This window comes from Gossypium hirsutum, chromosome A07 (genome assembly GCF_007990345.1).
Source record: "Gossypium hirsutum isolate 1008001.06 chromosome A07, Gossypium_hirsutum_v2.1, whole genome shotgun sequence".
Classification (NCBI taxonomy): domain Eukaryota; kingdom Viridiplantae; phylum Streptophyta; class Magnoliopsida; order Malvales; family Malvaceae; genus Gossypium; species Gossypium hirsutum.
Window position 1 is genome coordinate 87,746,204 of NC_053430.1, and position 13,924 is coordinate 87,760,127.

General features: G+C 34.5%; 1 protein-coding gene and 1 long non-coding RNA gene across 6 annotated transcripts; one reads left to right on the forward strand and one right to left on the reverse strand.

Moving 5' to 3' along the window:
• Positions 1-1,774: 1,774 nt before the first annotated feature.
• LOC107955667 (uncharacterized) lies at positions 1,775-7,287 on the forward strand. The gene is made up of 5 exons (XR_001700061.2): positions 1,775-2,011; positions 2,194-2,635; positions 2,718-3,079; positions 3,216-3,302; positions 7,021-7,287. It is a non-coding gene; the product is annotated as an uncharacterized lncRNA (long non-coding RNA).
• Positions 7,288-7,509: 222 nt separating this feature from the next.
• On the reverse strand, positions 7,510-13,697 carry LOC107955669 (uncharacterized protein At2g29880). 5 transcript variants are annotated; one of them, XM_016891471.2, is made up of 6 exons: positions 13,288-13,681; positions 13,104-13,151; positions 10,493-10,575; positions 8,386-8,753; positions 8,043-8,310; positions 7,510-7,950 (listed from the first exon to the last, which is right to left on the reverse strand). In XM_016891471.2, exons 4-6 carry the CDS (start codon positions 8,749-8,751, stop codon positions 7,691-7,693), a joined length of 894 nt encoding a protein of 297 aa, XP_016746960.1. In that variant the 5' UTR covers positions 8,752-8,753; positions 10,493-10,575; positions 13,104-13,151; positions 13,288-13,681; the 3' UTR covers positions 7,510-7,690. The 5 variants fall into 5 exon arrangements, with proteins under 5 accessions (XP_016746960.1, XP_016746961.1, XP_040972481.1 ...); XM_016891472.2 differs by having other exon boundaries at positions 8,386-8,757; XM_041116549.1 differs by lacking the exons at positions 7,510-7,950; positions 8,043-8,310; positions 8,386-8,753 and adding exons at positions 9,112-9,432; positions 9,523-9,748; positions 9,845-10,374 and having other exon boundaries at positions 13,288-13,697.
• Positions 13,698-13,924: the final 227 nt, after the last annotated feature.

Sequence of the window (13,924 nt, forward strand, 5' to 3'; positions counted from 1 at the left end):
TTTCCTTGTGCTATTACAACATCATTCCATTCAACCAATACTATTACAGTTCTATTCCATTCCATTCAACCAAACAGTTGAATTACTTATTACAGTTCTATTCCATTACAACTCTATTCCATTACAGCTCTATTCAATTACAACCCTATTCTATTACAGTGAACCAAATGTGACGTAAGGGTTATAGGTTGGACAGTTAAATTCATGCATAATCAAAATTATTCTTTTTACACAATATTAAAAGTAGGGAACAAAGATAATACAGTTTGAATTTGTGCCAAATAAGTGCCTGACAAAAATTTTAATTATTATTTCATCCAAGTTAAAACCATAATAATTTTTTTATTTAATCATAATTATTTTTAAAACTGATGCATTTTAATAATATTTAGATTTGAAAGATTTATGTTTAAAATAAAAATATTTATATTTATTTTTAAATTTTTTAATATTTTTTATATTTATCTTATTATTAATTAATAGTTCATAAAATAAAATATCAAATATTCTATTGTCTCGAATCTCAACCTATGAAATGTTAAAAGGTAATGAAAACAAGACATAATTTAATTAGGGAAGTACAATATTCCCCCTAGACGGAAAGAAACAAAATGAGTTAAATTATAATTAATTGTTCCCAGACGAATCTAAAACAAGCCCACATGAAAAAGTGAGCTTCAAATGCAACAATGGGATGGCCAATACGTTCCAATTGTCTGCCACATCCATGGAAGTTTTAACATGTGAGTTTGTGACCTTATTCCTTTGCTTTTGTGGGATTGAATCATGATGAAATGAAAACAGTCCACAACCTAATTTCAGGATAAAAGGATTCTTCATTTCATCAAAGAGAAATCATGACATTGTAGTTAGAATCCACATAAGCATTCAAGTGGAAGTAGAAGATCAAACATCTTTTTCACATGTATCCTGTATGGAATCGGGACTAAAAGCCTCTCTATCGCCTCATCTTTAATTTGTTGCAGAGGGGATATAAAGTGCAATGTAGGGTAGAGTTTCATTTATCTTGTTTTGGAAAAGCAACTATGGTGGATCCTGCATTCTCAGGGGTACATCTCACATAAATTTGGAACAGGTTCAATGCATACATCGCCAACTTTCCTTCCACTCACAAAGGGAACTCCAGGCAACTACATTAACAGACCATATAGTTTGTCGCATATATAACTGGTCAAGCTTTCTACTTGAACGGAAGATTTTATTTTCCCCTTTTGTCTGCCCTATCTTAGAATGTCAACTCACGGTTCCATTTTGAAGTTTAGGCTCCATTATTTTTCAATGACTCATTTAGCGCTTTCAATTTTATAAAAAAAATAAATTATTTTATTCCTTTATTTAATTTTTTGTATTTTTTAGTTTTTGAATTTACATTATTTGTCAAATTACCTCAAAATGGATGGAACACTTACAGTATATTTGGTTCACTGTAATGGAATAGGACTGTAATTGAATAGAACTGTAATGGAATAGAGCTGTAATAAGTAATTCAACTGTTTGGTTGAATGGAATGGAATAGAACTGTAATAATATTCTTGTGCTTGGTTAAATGAAATGATGTTATAATAGCATAATGAAAAAAACTAAAATTACCAAAATATTCCTAGTAGAATTTTTTTTTGAAGAAATTCGACTAGCTTTTATTAATATTCATAAAAAAAAGAAACCCACATTGGATCACACCCTGGGCTTAGGCCTACCTGTTTTTGATCAGTTTACTACTAAAGCAAAACAAATTCAAAAACATCTTTGAAAAGTCAAAACCAGATATTATGCAAAAAGGAAATCTAAATAATTAATGCTAGTCGACTCAGTAACAGTTGGACTCCACTTTCCATAGTCTTTTCCCATCATCTGTCCCATCTGTTCCCTTGGTAGTTGTTTCATATCCCCATTACCTGCTGTCCTCTACATTTCCTTCTTCACTTTGTATTCTTCAATCCGGATCTCTGCTCCACCGTCCTTCCGGAAGATCGTCTCTCCCTCGCACCAGGTATGTTTCTTCCTCCTTCTTCAGTGCTTCGACTGCAATCTTATGAAATCATTTTCTGTTCTGTTTAGAAACTGAAATCTGAGATCTTCAAATCGATTAATCCTATTATGAATATCGTGAATAATCGGTCCTATGACTGATTTATCTCTCTTCATGACTTTGCACTTCTTAATGATTGTTAGGGAATCCCCCATAACTGTCACAGAGGGGAACTCCATTTCACTCCCTAGTTTAACTGCCTGTAAATCCGTAAGGGCTTCAGCAGCAAATGGAGACTGAACATTCCGGTGTAAAACCGTTTTCATTGCCATGAGTCGTCCGCCCCTGCCCCAGACCACCAGGCTGGATGCCGACTTAAAATTCCTACTATCAAATGCTGCGTCGAACTGAATCGTCACGCTGGTTCTTCCCTCTTGATACCTGTGACTACTACTCGGTTTTAAGGTATTTCCTTTCATCCTCAACCCTTCGAGTTCAGCTATGTAGTTTCAAACTTTAAGAGATAACTCCCTCCCTGTTTCTGTTTTCTGTTCATGTATGAATTTATTCCTTGAGTTCCAAATAAACCACATGCCACAACAGTAAATCTTACATTGCTCAGAGGTACTCGTTCTGAAAACCCAGGTAATTCATTCCCAAAATCCTTGAATCGTACTTTCACTGATCCACGACAGATCTAATAATGGCCACATTTCACCTATTGCAGGACAATACCTAAAGATGTGGGTGATGTCTTCTTCCCCTCTTCCACATCGAGGACATGCCGCGTCATTACTCACCCGTTTATGTTTTAAATTAGCTAGAGTAGGGATATAGTTCTAAGATATTCTCCATATTGTAATTGCTATGTTGGCAGGCAGTTGTAAATTCCATAGCTTGCCGTAGAAATCCTTTAGATTAGCCTATATTAAATAAAAATTAGGATCCAATCGAGCATCTTGTAATAGTTTGTAGGCGCCCCTTACTGAAAAATCACCAGACTGCTCTCCCTTCCATACTTTAAAATCCTCGTGAGGTGTTTCTGCTGGTGGAATTCGTAGAATTTTCTGAGCAACATCAACTGGAAAGGTATTATTAATTAAGTCAGTTTACCATGTCCTGTTTGTATCATCAATTAAATCTGCAACTAACTTGACATCGTTATCATTTTTGGTACCCCATCCTCCTGGATCTAATCCCGGAACCCAACAATCATCCCATACAGATATTCTGGTTCCTCATCCGACTCTCCAACACAACCTGTCCTGTAACAATCGCTTAGCAGCCCAGACACTCTTCCAGGTAATTTAAGGTAGGTTACCTAAACGAGCATTAAGAAAATCTGAATGCGGGTAGTATTTAGCTTTGAGAACCCTTGCTAATAATGAATTTGGATAAAAAAGAATTCTCCAACCTTGCTTTGCTAATAAAGCAATATTAAACTGGCAAAGATTGCGAAATCCGAGAGCCCCTCTCTTTTAAATGACAGATATCTCCACGCACTCCAATGAATTCCTCTTCTGCTAGGACTGTTTTGCCGCCAAAATCTCACTGTACTGCTTTCTAATTATCAATTCCAATGATTTCGGCAATAAAAAACAAGCCATTGAATAAGTAGGGATGGCTTGGAAAATGGCCTTTATAAATACTTCTTTACCCTCTTGAGATAGGTGTCTCGTACTCTAATTATCAATTCTTTTCTTTATCTGATCTTTTAGATTTTGGAACGACGCCTTCTTTTTTCCTCCTACCATATTAGGCAACCCAAGATAGCTCTCTGGGTCATTTGAGCATCGAACCTCCAATACTCTTGCAACCTTGCCTTTTGCTTCCTCTGATGTATTTTTACTGAAAAATACTGTAGATTTTTCAAAATTTACACATTGACCCAAGCAGCTTCTATTCTCTTGTAGGATGCCCTTCAATACTCTAGCCCCTCTACCAGTCGCCTAGCAAAACAAAATACAATCATCGGCAAATAGCAAGTGCGAAATCTGTGGTCCTTTTTTGCTAGCTTTAACACCTTTCAATAATCCTTCTTTAGTTGTAAGGCGCATCAAACTAGATAAACCTTCCCTACATAAAAAAGAAATGGACTTAATGGGTCTCCTTGGCGAAGTCCCCATTTTGGTTTAAAGCTTTCTCCCATATATCCATTAACTACAAATGAGTAGGATGCAGAAGTTAAGTACTTCATAATCGTATCAACCCAGTTTCCAGTAAACCCTATTCGAATCATTATATTTTTGATAAAGTTCCATTCGACCTTGTCGCATGCCTTGCTCAAGTCGAGCTTCACAGCCATAAAACCTCTTTTTTTCCTTGTCGCTTCAGCTTGAGTGTGTGGAGAATTTCATAAGCCAGTAATATATTGTCTGTTATCAAATCAATCTTTCTGGGACAAACGCACTTTGAGCTTGATCAATGCATTTCTCAATAACTTTCTGAAGCCAGTTAGCAATAGCTTTTGTTAAGATTTTATAAATCACATTATGCAAGTTGATTGGCCTAAACTGTTTTATATCACAAGGACTGGCTATTTTTGGGATAAGTACTATATGAGTGTGATTAACCTGGCTAAACTCCTTACCTTCGTTAAGAATCTGTAAGCAGAAATTAGTTACATCACTTCCAACCACGTGCCAGCACTTTTGATAAAATAAACCAAAAATCAATCTTCACCGGGGCTTTTGTAGAACCCAATGCAAAAATAGCCTCGCGAATCTCTTTCGTGTTATACGGCGCTGTAAGCCTTTGATTATCCTCCTCTGAAATGCATCTATCATTTTCTGACAGCAAATGATCACCATCCCCTCTCGCTTCAACCGTAAAAAGATTTTGAAAATATGACCTTGCAATCCCTTCCATATCTTGAATGTCATCCTTGTCGTTCCCTTCAGCATCTTTTAGTTTTTGAATGCAATTTCTTCTACGACGTTGTATACCATGGCTATGAAAAAAAGCTGTGTTTTTATCTCCAAACTTCAGCCAGTTAATACGAGTTCTCTGTTCCCAATAACGTTTATCTTTATCAATTTCAAGATTTAGTTGAATCTTTGTGTCAATCGTTTCTGCCAGATTAGCATCGTCTCGATCAGCTTCAGCCAATTCTGATAGCCTTGCAATTAGTAAATCTTTGTGCCCTCGTCTAGCGATTCGAACTCTATCCTCCCAGTCTGCCAAGCCTGTCTTTAAAGTATCTAATTTTTTCAACAAATCTCCTGAAGATGCCAGCGAAATATTTCTAACCTCTTGTTTAAAAGATTCATCTATAATCCACCAGGCTTCAAACTTTTGTTTTTTATTCACCATTTTTTCAAATCTCCCCGTATTAATTAAAATGGGGCAATGATCAGAAAAAGAGTGAACAAGATGAGAAATCCTAGCCCTTCCGAATAGATTTAACCACTCCTTATTTGCAGCTCCTCTATCTAATCGCTCTCGAATATGCTCTCGAATATTTGTTTCAGGTAAATTCCTCCTCTCTCATGTGAACTAGTTACCTGAGAACTCGACATCTGTCAACTGACATTCTACCAATGCATTACGATTCCTTTCCATTCGCCTTTCGTCTTGTGGTAGTCCTTTCTTTTTTTCAAACCCGTACATGATTTCATTAAAATCCTCGCACACCAACCAAGGAATTCCCTCTCTATTATAAAAATTCCTCAAGACAGCCCAAGAGTCCTCTCTATCTTGTATATAAGGGGAACCATAAAATCCTATGAATCGCCATTCACCTTTCACTTTACTATAATCTATCATAACATTAATATGTCGTTTAGAAAAGCTTTGAAGTGTGACAGAAGTCTCGTTTCTCCAGGCCAAACATAACCCTCCTCTAGTATCGTCCAGATCAACTTCAATTCCATGTGAATGACCATACCTAAAACGAACTTTCTCCATATAACTCTTGCATAACTTAGTCTCTATAAAGAAGACTATTTGGGGATTTTGTTTCTTCAGCATGTGCCGAAGTTTGCGTACCGTCCGTGAACTCTCCAATCCAAAGACATTCTAACTTAGGATTTTCATTACATTTGGTCGGTTTGCCTATTGGCAGCCGCCGATGATAACTGGTTAACCTATCATTTTCCTGTTTTTTGCTACTGAGTTGTTAATCTCCCCTTTCTCTACTTGTATCCCCAATTCTCCTCCAGCTCACTTTTTTCCCTCCTCATAAATAGTTACCCCTTCTTCCAAATCATGCTGCATTTCAGTAAGCACTGGGACGGATATTAGCTTTTCCCCATATGGCTTTAAGAATGCTGCATTACCTTCCAAACAAATTCCCAATACTGGATTGATGGGTCGCCCACAGCCTTGAGTTTTATGTCCAGCTATCCACTCAACATTTTCTTCCATATAATCATCCTTATCTCCCTTCATTCTCTATTCACCCTCTTCCCTCAGCCAAACACTGTTCATGGATAAAGCCCTCCTAGATTGAGCTCTCAGTGATAGATCCCATCCCAACTCAGCAACTTCCACACCTAATGCCATCTTTCCTTCACAATACGAATCACTATGACCCAAGCGTCCACAGTAAAAACAAAATAGAGACAAACGCTCATACTTAAATTTCATACTTAAATTACCCAACTGCACTGCCAGACTTTCAAAAAATAGGCCAATAGGAACATCATGGATCTGTACCTGAAAAGGCGTAAAAAATAATGACACTTGTAAAGGATACTCCCCACATTGTACTACTTGTAACAGTAGTAGATGATTATTAAACGTCCAAGGTGCCCTTTTAAGGACCCTTTCCATATCCATAACATGATAAAATTGGAACAAATAATGCCTGTTTCCCAAATCTCATATTTGAACACCCTGAACCGGATGCCAGAGATTGGCCATAGTGCTTTTCATGGCTGGAAAATGAATGATACTAGCTGTTAAAAAACAGCCCACTAACTTGAAAACCTTTGCTTTCCATTTGGGATCAACTCATCTTGAATTTGTATTATTGCCTCTTCATCTTTATTTAGTGTTAGTCCTGCTAACCCAGTTTCCATTGATTGCAGGCGAGGGAACTGACCAGAAAACAGTCGTGTGGGTGCAAAAATAGTATTGGATGACGTAGCTGCCTCCTATCAGCCGAACAAACAAGAGAACCAAAAACAACAAAGACAAAAACCTAAAAACGTGCCAAAGCGGCAGACTTATCGCGTGCTAGGGTAGCAGACCCATAGTAGAATTTTTTTTAAGGTTGATGATTATTGTTATTATTATTAAATTTTAATAAGATTATTATTGAAAATGATTTAATAAAAAAATATAATTTAATAACATTATTAATATAATTATTATATAAATTAAAAAATCAAAATATATAATACTACAAAAATATACATAATCTACTTTATTATTTTTAAACTGCAATACATATTTAATATGTTAAAATATCATTACTAAAACAAATAATTTAATTATTTTACAATAAAAAATAATTAAATATTAGAAGTAATAAATAACTCATTGCTAAAAAAGTAATAAATAATTTGAAAATTATATTTCACATCCAAGCATAATATTTATATATTAACAAAAAGTTGTATGATTTCATTAGTTTCTATGTCATAATCCATATGTTTTAAAATTTTACATCAAAAAGTTAACATTCTATCATGTCATTATACTATCCAAATATTACAAACACAAAAAGTTACCAAAATATCAACACAACCATGATTTTTAATGGTCAGTAAGAAATCTTCTGACCCATTCCAATCGCACAGCAGAAGGTAAACCAAAGAAAATGAGTATTTGCATTGGGTGATTTGGAATTTTGCTCAATGCTCGATAGCGTTCATCCTCAGTTAAACCTTCCACTTCACATAATGTTGGATATAATTTCAGCGCACTTTCTTGAATGGTCATTTCTGAATTTTGTTGAATTACCATTTCGGATGCAATACTCTTACTGATTTCAAGGCCAACGGTCCGTATATTTTCTGCCAATAAAGCGGCAGCATCATTAAATGATGTAGAAAAATCACTTGTATTAGAAATCTTTTTTTTTTCTTCTTTGAAAATACAGAATCACCTTGGTTTCTTGCTGGTTGCGGTTCTGGTTGCGGTTGTGTAGCTGAAAGATCCATGTCATCCAAAAAGACATCAGCTTCAGATCCATGGAAATTGTTTCGTTCTTTATGAGTATTTGTAGCAGTTACATCCTCAGTATTTATTTCTTCAATGATATCAGCAGCTGTTTGAGCATCTTTTCCAGTGGCTCGATCTTTTGCGTAGATGGCAGTAAGTTGGTCATAATAAGGGAAACTCCGATGTCTGAATTGATCTGCTTCTTTATGACTCTATAAAAATGAGAAATTCATATTAGATATAAGTTTTGTCAAAATAAGATAATAAAGACTTGAACTAATTCTTACATTTATATATGAGTTCCACACCGCATCTTCAGCAACAACAAGCTGCCTATGCTCATCCCAACCAAAGCCGTTATTGTTTTTTCTACTAAGCATGTCATAAACTATTGACCAATCCATTTTCAATGTCCTAATCCTTGATTCAAGATTAGGTTTAGCCTTCAACATGGCATTGGGTAAAACTTTTTCTAACATTTTTTCTAACTCATTTAAATAATCAGCTTTGAATCCCGTATCCGCATTAAAGGTTCCAGTATTGTGCAAGTCAACCATACAAGCAACCAATGCAGCATCTTCTTCTGGAACCCATTTCCTTTTGGTTCCTCGAGAACTTTGGGAAGAAACACTTGATTGGGAAAAACCTGACATAACTATCTTAAGAAAAAACGCAAATGAAAATTAAGTTCAATATTATGCATCAAAAGGTCAACACTTTATAAAATTATAACACATGATGAATCAAAAGAAAATAAATTATCATTCAACAAGTCTAGTACAATACAAAAAAAAAACCAATTCAAACACTACCAAAGTTTCATAAACTAGATATATGAAATAACATAAACAACTTAAATGTTTACTGTTTTTACCTTAAACCTAACTAATTTCTAGATGCTTGCCATTCATCGAACATTTGGTTGGCTAGTTCCATCCTCCAAGTAGCCCATGCATCTGACGGATGAATATTTATGATATTCAGTTCATCATCATCTATCACATTACTAGGTAATCCTTCTCCCAACTCTTCTTCAATAGGATCAAGACTCATATAGGTTCGAATAAAATTATGGAGCGAACAACATGCAATAATAATTCTATTGTGCACCCTTACAGGATAGAATGATGGACTCCTAAGTATTCCTCATCCAAGTTTTAATAACGCAAAACATCTTTTAATAACATTACGCGCTGAAGCATGTTTCATATTGAAAAATTCTTTCAGAGTACTTGGATGGTAATCTTGACGCCACTCATTCAAATGATGTCCTCTAAAAGGCGTAAGAAATCCCTCACAATTTGTGTATCCAGCATCAACTAGATAATAACAACCTATAAAAAAAAACTATTTGTCATGGTTAATTTCCCAAAAAAGTATGATCTTAAAAATTAATTCAAATTTCTCTAATTTTTGCATTTTACCATGAGGAACTTTTAGTCCATATCTCCTACTAATGGCATCACGAAGAACTCGTCCATCAGCAACAGAACCTTCCCAACCAGGAAGAACATAAACAAATTGCATATCAGGTGTACAAACACCTAACATATTTTTTGCTATGTCACATTTTCGTGTTCGATATCTAGGTTTATCAACTGTTGGAACCCTAATCTTGATGTGGGTTCCATCTAAAGCATCTAAGCAATTCTACATCACATGTATAAATTCTCCAGTTAGAATACTATATTTAATTCCAAATGTACTAAATTATAGACGAGCTATATATTGAACTCACTCCAATACCTTAAACCATTTCCACCTTGGGTCTGTAGAATTAGCTGTAATTGGCTCTGCCTTTTTAAATAACACATCTTGTAAGTGTATGACAGAATTTAAAACATTGTAAAATGATCTGCTAATGGTTTCCCCGGACCTATTAGAGTGATGCTTGATAACTCGATTTTTAAGGTGATGAGAAATAATATGTAAAAACATTGCAACTTGCTCATCAACAAGCATGTTCCTTGACGACTTCAATTCCCCTAAAGTTTGTAACATCTCACATAGTTTAAAAAAGACAGTTCTATTCATCCTAACTTGTTCAATACACGTATCGTCACTAGCATATACAAGTCTTTTCACATAATCTTGTTTTGCATAAAAATCTAAAATGTAGGATCTAATCCTTGGTCTATAAGTATGCAGGCTATGAATGGCACCCAGTGCAACTAAGAACCAACTTGCAACTGTACACATTTGGAACCATATTGTAATAGCAAGGCCAATTCCTTTACGCCTCTCATTTTGTACTATTAAAGGTAGACGAGCTATTACTGCAAGATATTAAAGTGTTACATATCTTCAAATCGTAGTAAAAGGGTCACATTTCTCCAATACTAATTTCAATAACAGTAAAACAAAATCAAAGAATTTAATTGCTAAAGAACTTACAGTGATTTAGTGAATACAAGATGCTCAACTCTAGGTGAGGAAGCAATCAAACAAGCCAAATAAGAAGAGGAAGCAATAACAAACTGTCAAAGAAAAAATGAACAATACATATTAATAAATAGGATAAGTCTGTTTAAAAATATATTTGCTTATGTATAAGTAAATAATTTATCAAGCATTTACTAGTGTATAATAATATCATTTTCAAAGTTTTAAAGTTTGTTGCAACTGAAATTTGATATTATTTTCAAAGAATTTCATGTTTATTTATATAAATACAATTATCCAAATAAATGTTTATTTAAATACTCACATCTTTTAACAACAGATATAATTATTGAAATAAGTTTAAGAGGCACAATTTTAATAACTAAGAAACATAACTCAATACTTATACTCCTTCACTTATAATTGTTAAATCACTTTTAACATTTTACATGTAGTCATTGAAACGTTATAAATATTTTACATGTAGTCCTTTCTGCTATTCTGGTCTTATTTTAATTATATTCTTTTATAGAAGTCAATAATATCCATATCCATCTCCATCCGTCTCTCCCTTCCTCTCTCCTCTTAGCAATCTCCTTATTTAGTTGTTAGAATTTGGATTATTGAGTCTTTCTCTAATAGGTACAAAAACAATTTTTTTCCCTTTGATGTAGTCCAGAGTTTCCCTTCCGGACAAATGCATTAGAGAAATGACAAGGTATTGAAATACTTGGAACTGAAAGAGCTATTAGCACTCGTAGTTTTCTAAACGTTTTCGAATTGTATGCTACATGTCTCATCTAGTCATGTCACAAATGCATTTTAAATTTATATATAAACAAAAAAAAACAACATTTAAAGTGATGATGATTCTGAGAAAATAACATTTTTCATATGATTCTCGTCGGTAACAAAAGAAGCAATTCAATCAATATCATATTTATGTTTTCCATATAGACATACGACAGTTCAACTTCAATTACAAAAAAGCAAAGATGTGACATCCGGTCCCATTTTATCCTAGCAATACTAGCACTAAGAAAATCTCCAAACCAAATTCTCCATCCATATATGCACTCATAAAAGAAATTTACATATATATATACGCATCTTAAGCCATTTTTAAAACAAAGCTTATGAGCACATTATCTGTTCTTGATCATTGAATTATGTTTGTGTTTTTTGGCTACTAGGGCAGTTCTTAATTTCAACTCAACAAATGAAAATGTTGGACACGAGTTTCTTCCAAAATAGGGCAAATAATTTTAATATAAATAATTTTTGTAAATTACCATGAATCTAACATTTCACACCAAAGAGTTGCAGATGATAGGCAGGAGAATACAAGCAATAACAATATAGTCGTAACAAAATTAGTTTTGGCGCACCAAAATGGGTCCCTAGAAAAGAACATTTACCCTCGACATAGTTTGTTCACCCGCAACATCCAAAATGGGGAAATTTTTGTTTTCCCTTTGATGTAGTCTAGAGTATCCCTTCTGAACAAATGCATTAGAGAAATGACAAGGTACTGAAATACTTGGAACTGAAAGAGCTATTAGCACTTGTAGTTTTCTCTGCTTATTTAGTTTATTCTATTAGGTGGTAGTTTAGGCCATATACTAGCCACTTTTCTAATGTCCAAAATTTCAATTTTCATTTAATTCTATAGTTCTTTCAAACTGCCCCATCTGTCAATATCTATCTTCTTCCATCTGTAGAGAAAAATGGGAAACTACCTGATTCTTGTTTCTTGTTTTAGCATATTTTATCACACTTCCTTTGATCTTTGAATCTGTCTATGTTCACTTCTGTTTTGTGCTAAAATAGAGTTCTAGATTTCTCTGATCTTTGAGTAGAATTTTTCTCTTTCAAATGAAAGCTAAATTATTCATGGTTATCATTACATCTTAAATATTTTTATGGGCTGCTTGCTTCTCTTTTTTAGGGTTTTACAATCATTGCATTCAATGATGGACATCTGAATGCGAAGACTTTACGAGAAGTTCTTAGTCTTGGTCCAACTTTTTTAGTGATAAAGTTTACGGAAAATACGTATTTTATATATGTAATTTTTAGTACAAGCAAGCTAGAAAGTTATATGCGGCTCCCGGAAAAGTTTAGTTGAAGTTACCAATACTTATATGAGAAGTTAATTAGCAGTGTTTAATGGCTCATGTATCCTATGTAAAGACTAAAAAGTAATTGTGCACAACCAATTAAGCAGATTCTCCCTCAGTACTAATATAGCAGCTTTTTATGGCTACAAAATGTAATGCCTGTCAGTTAACCAAGGCATGTCATATAAGTCTCGAGTGCACATTCAAGGTGTAGGAAGACTTCTAGAAGTTGAATTTTCACCATTTTTTCTCTTCCCCCCTCCCCCTTCCCCCCGAGCATCAATTATGAATCATTACAAAGGAGAATGGTTAACAGAGCAAAATATCCTAAAAAAAGCAAATCAATAAAAGTTTGAACAAGCAAAAGAACAAATCCTCATTTCTATCTTTGTCCTTCCAAATCTAATAACATATAAAAGAATCTTTCTTCTAGAAAACAATGGACACAAATAAAATAAACACCAAACGTTTGCTTATTGTATTAAGGAGTATATGTAGATTACCTTTCTACCTTCACTCAGTTTTTGCCTAACTATTTGCCCCAATGTTGGCTGAAAAAAGGAAAAATAGATGCAATTTGTAAACAAACGAGCTAATAGAGAATAGCTTGATTAAGTAAAGTGTATTCTTGGAGATCTGTGATAGTTAACGAAAAGGGGGGTCTTAATTAAGACAAAGCAAAATTACCTTGCCGGTGAACTGCTTCACTCGATTCAGCACTGATTTAACATCTGGGTGTTGGATCGTTTGCCCTTTCCTCTCACACTGAAGTTAGAATTTCAAGCTGTGTTTTTGTTGAGAGGAAATTGAAACGGTTGACCCTGATTTCAACCGGAGCTTGAGGATACTGAGAATTAATGGAATTAGGTGAAAAAGAGGGAGAATGGTGGAACGAAATGGGAATCAGACTGAAAAGAGGGAGAAGGGTGGAATGAAATGGGAATCAGACTGAAAAGAGGAGAAGGGTAGAACGAAAGAAGGAGAAAATGCTCAGATGTGAGAAGGGTAAAGTTGAACAATTTTCGCGCTGAATAGGTATTCCCTTGGGGGAGTGTTGAATTGTAAACGGTGATTTTGCCTTGAATAAGGCTGTAAGGAATATGGATGTAATAGCCTATTCAGTCAACCAAACAATGGAATAGGGTTGGGCCACTGAATAAGGCTGTAATGGTTTAGCATTACAGCCAACCAAATAAGCTGTTAATGTTTGTTCATTTTGTTGATGTAACACACACGTGGATGTCACGTTAGCAAAGTGAACAAACATTATCTTTTCTATCCATCTTTCTTAGTTTAAGCAAAAAAAAAAATTCTTTTAATAAAA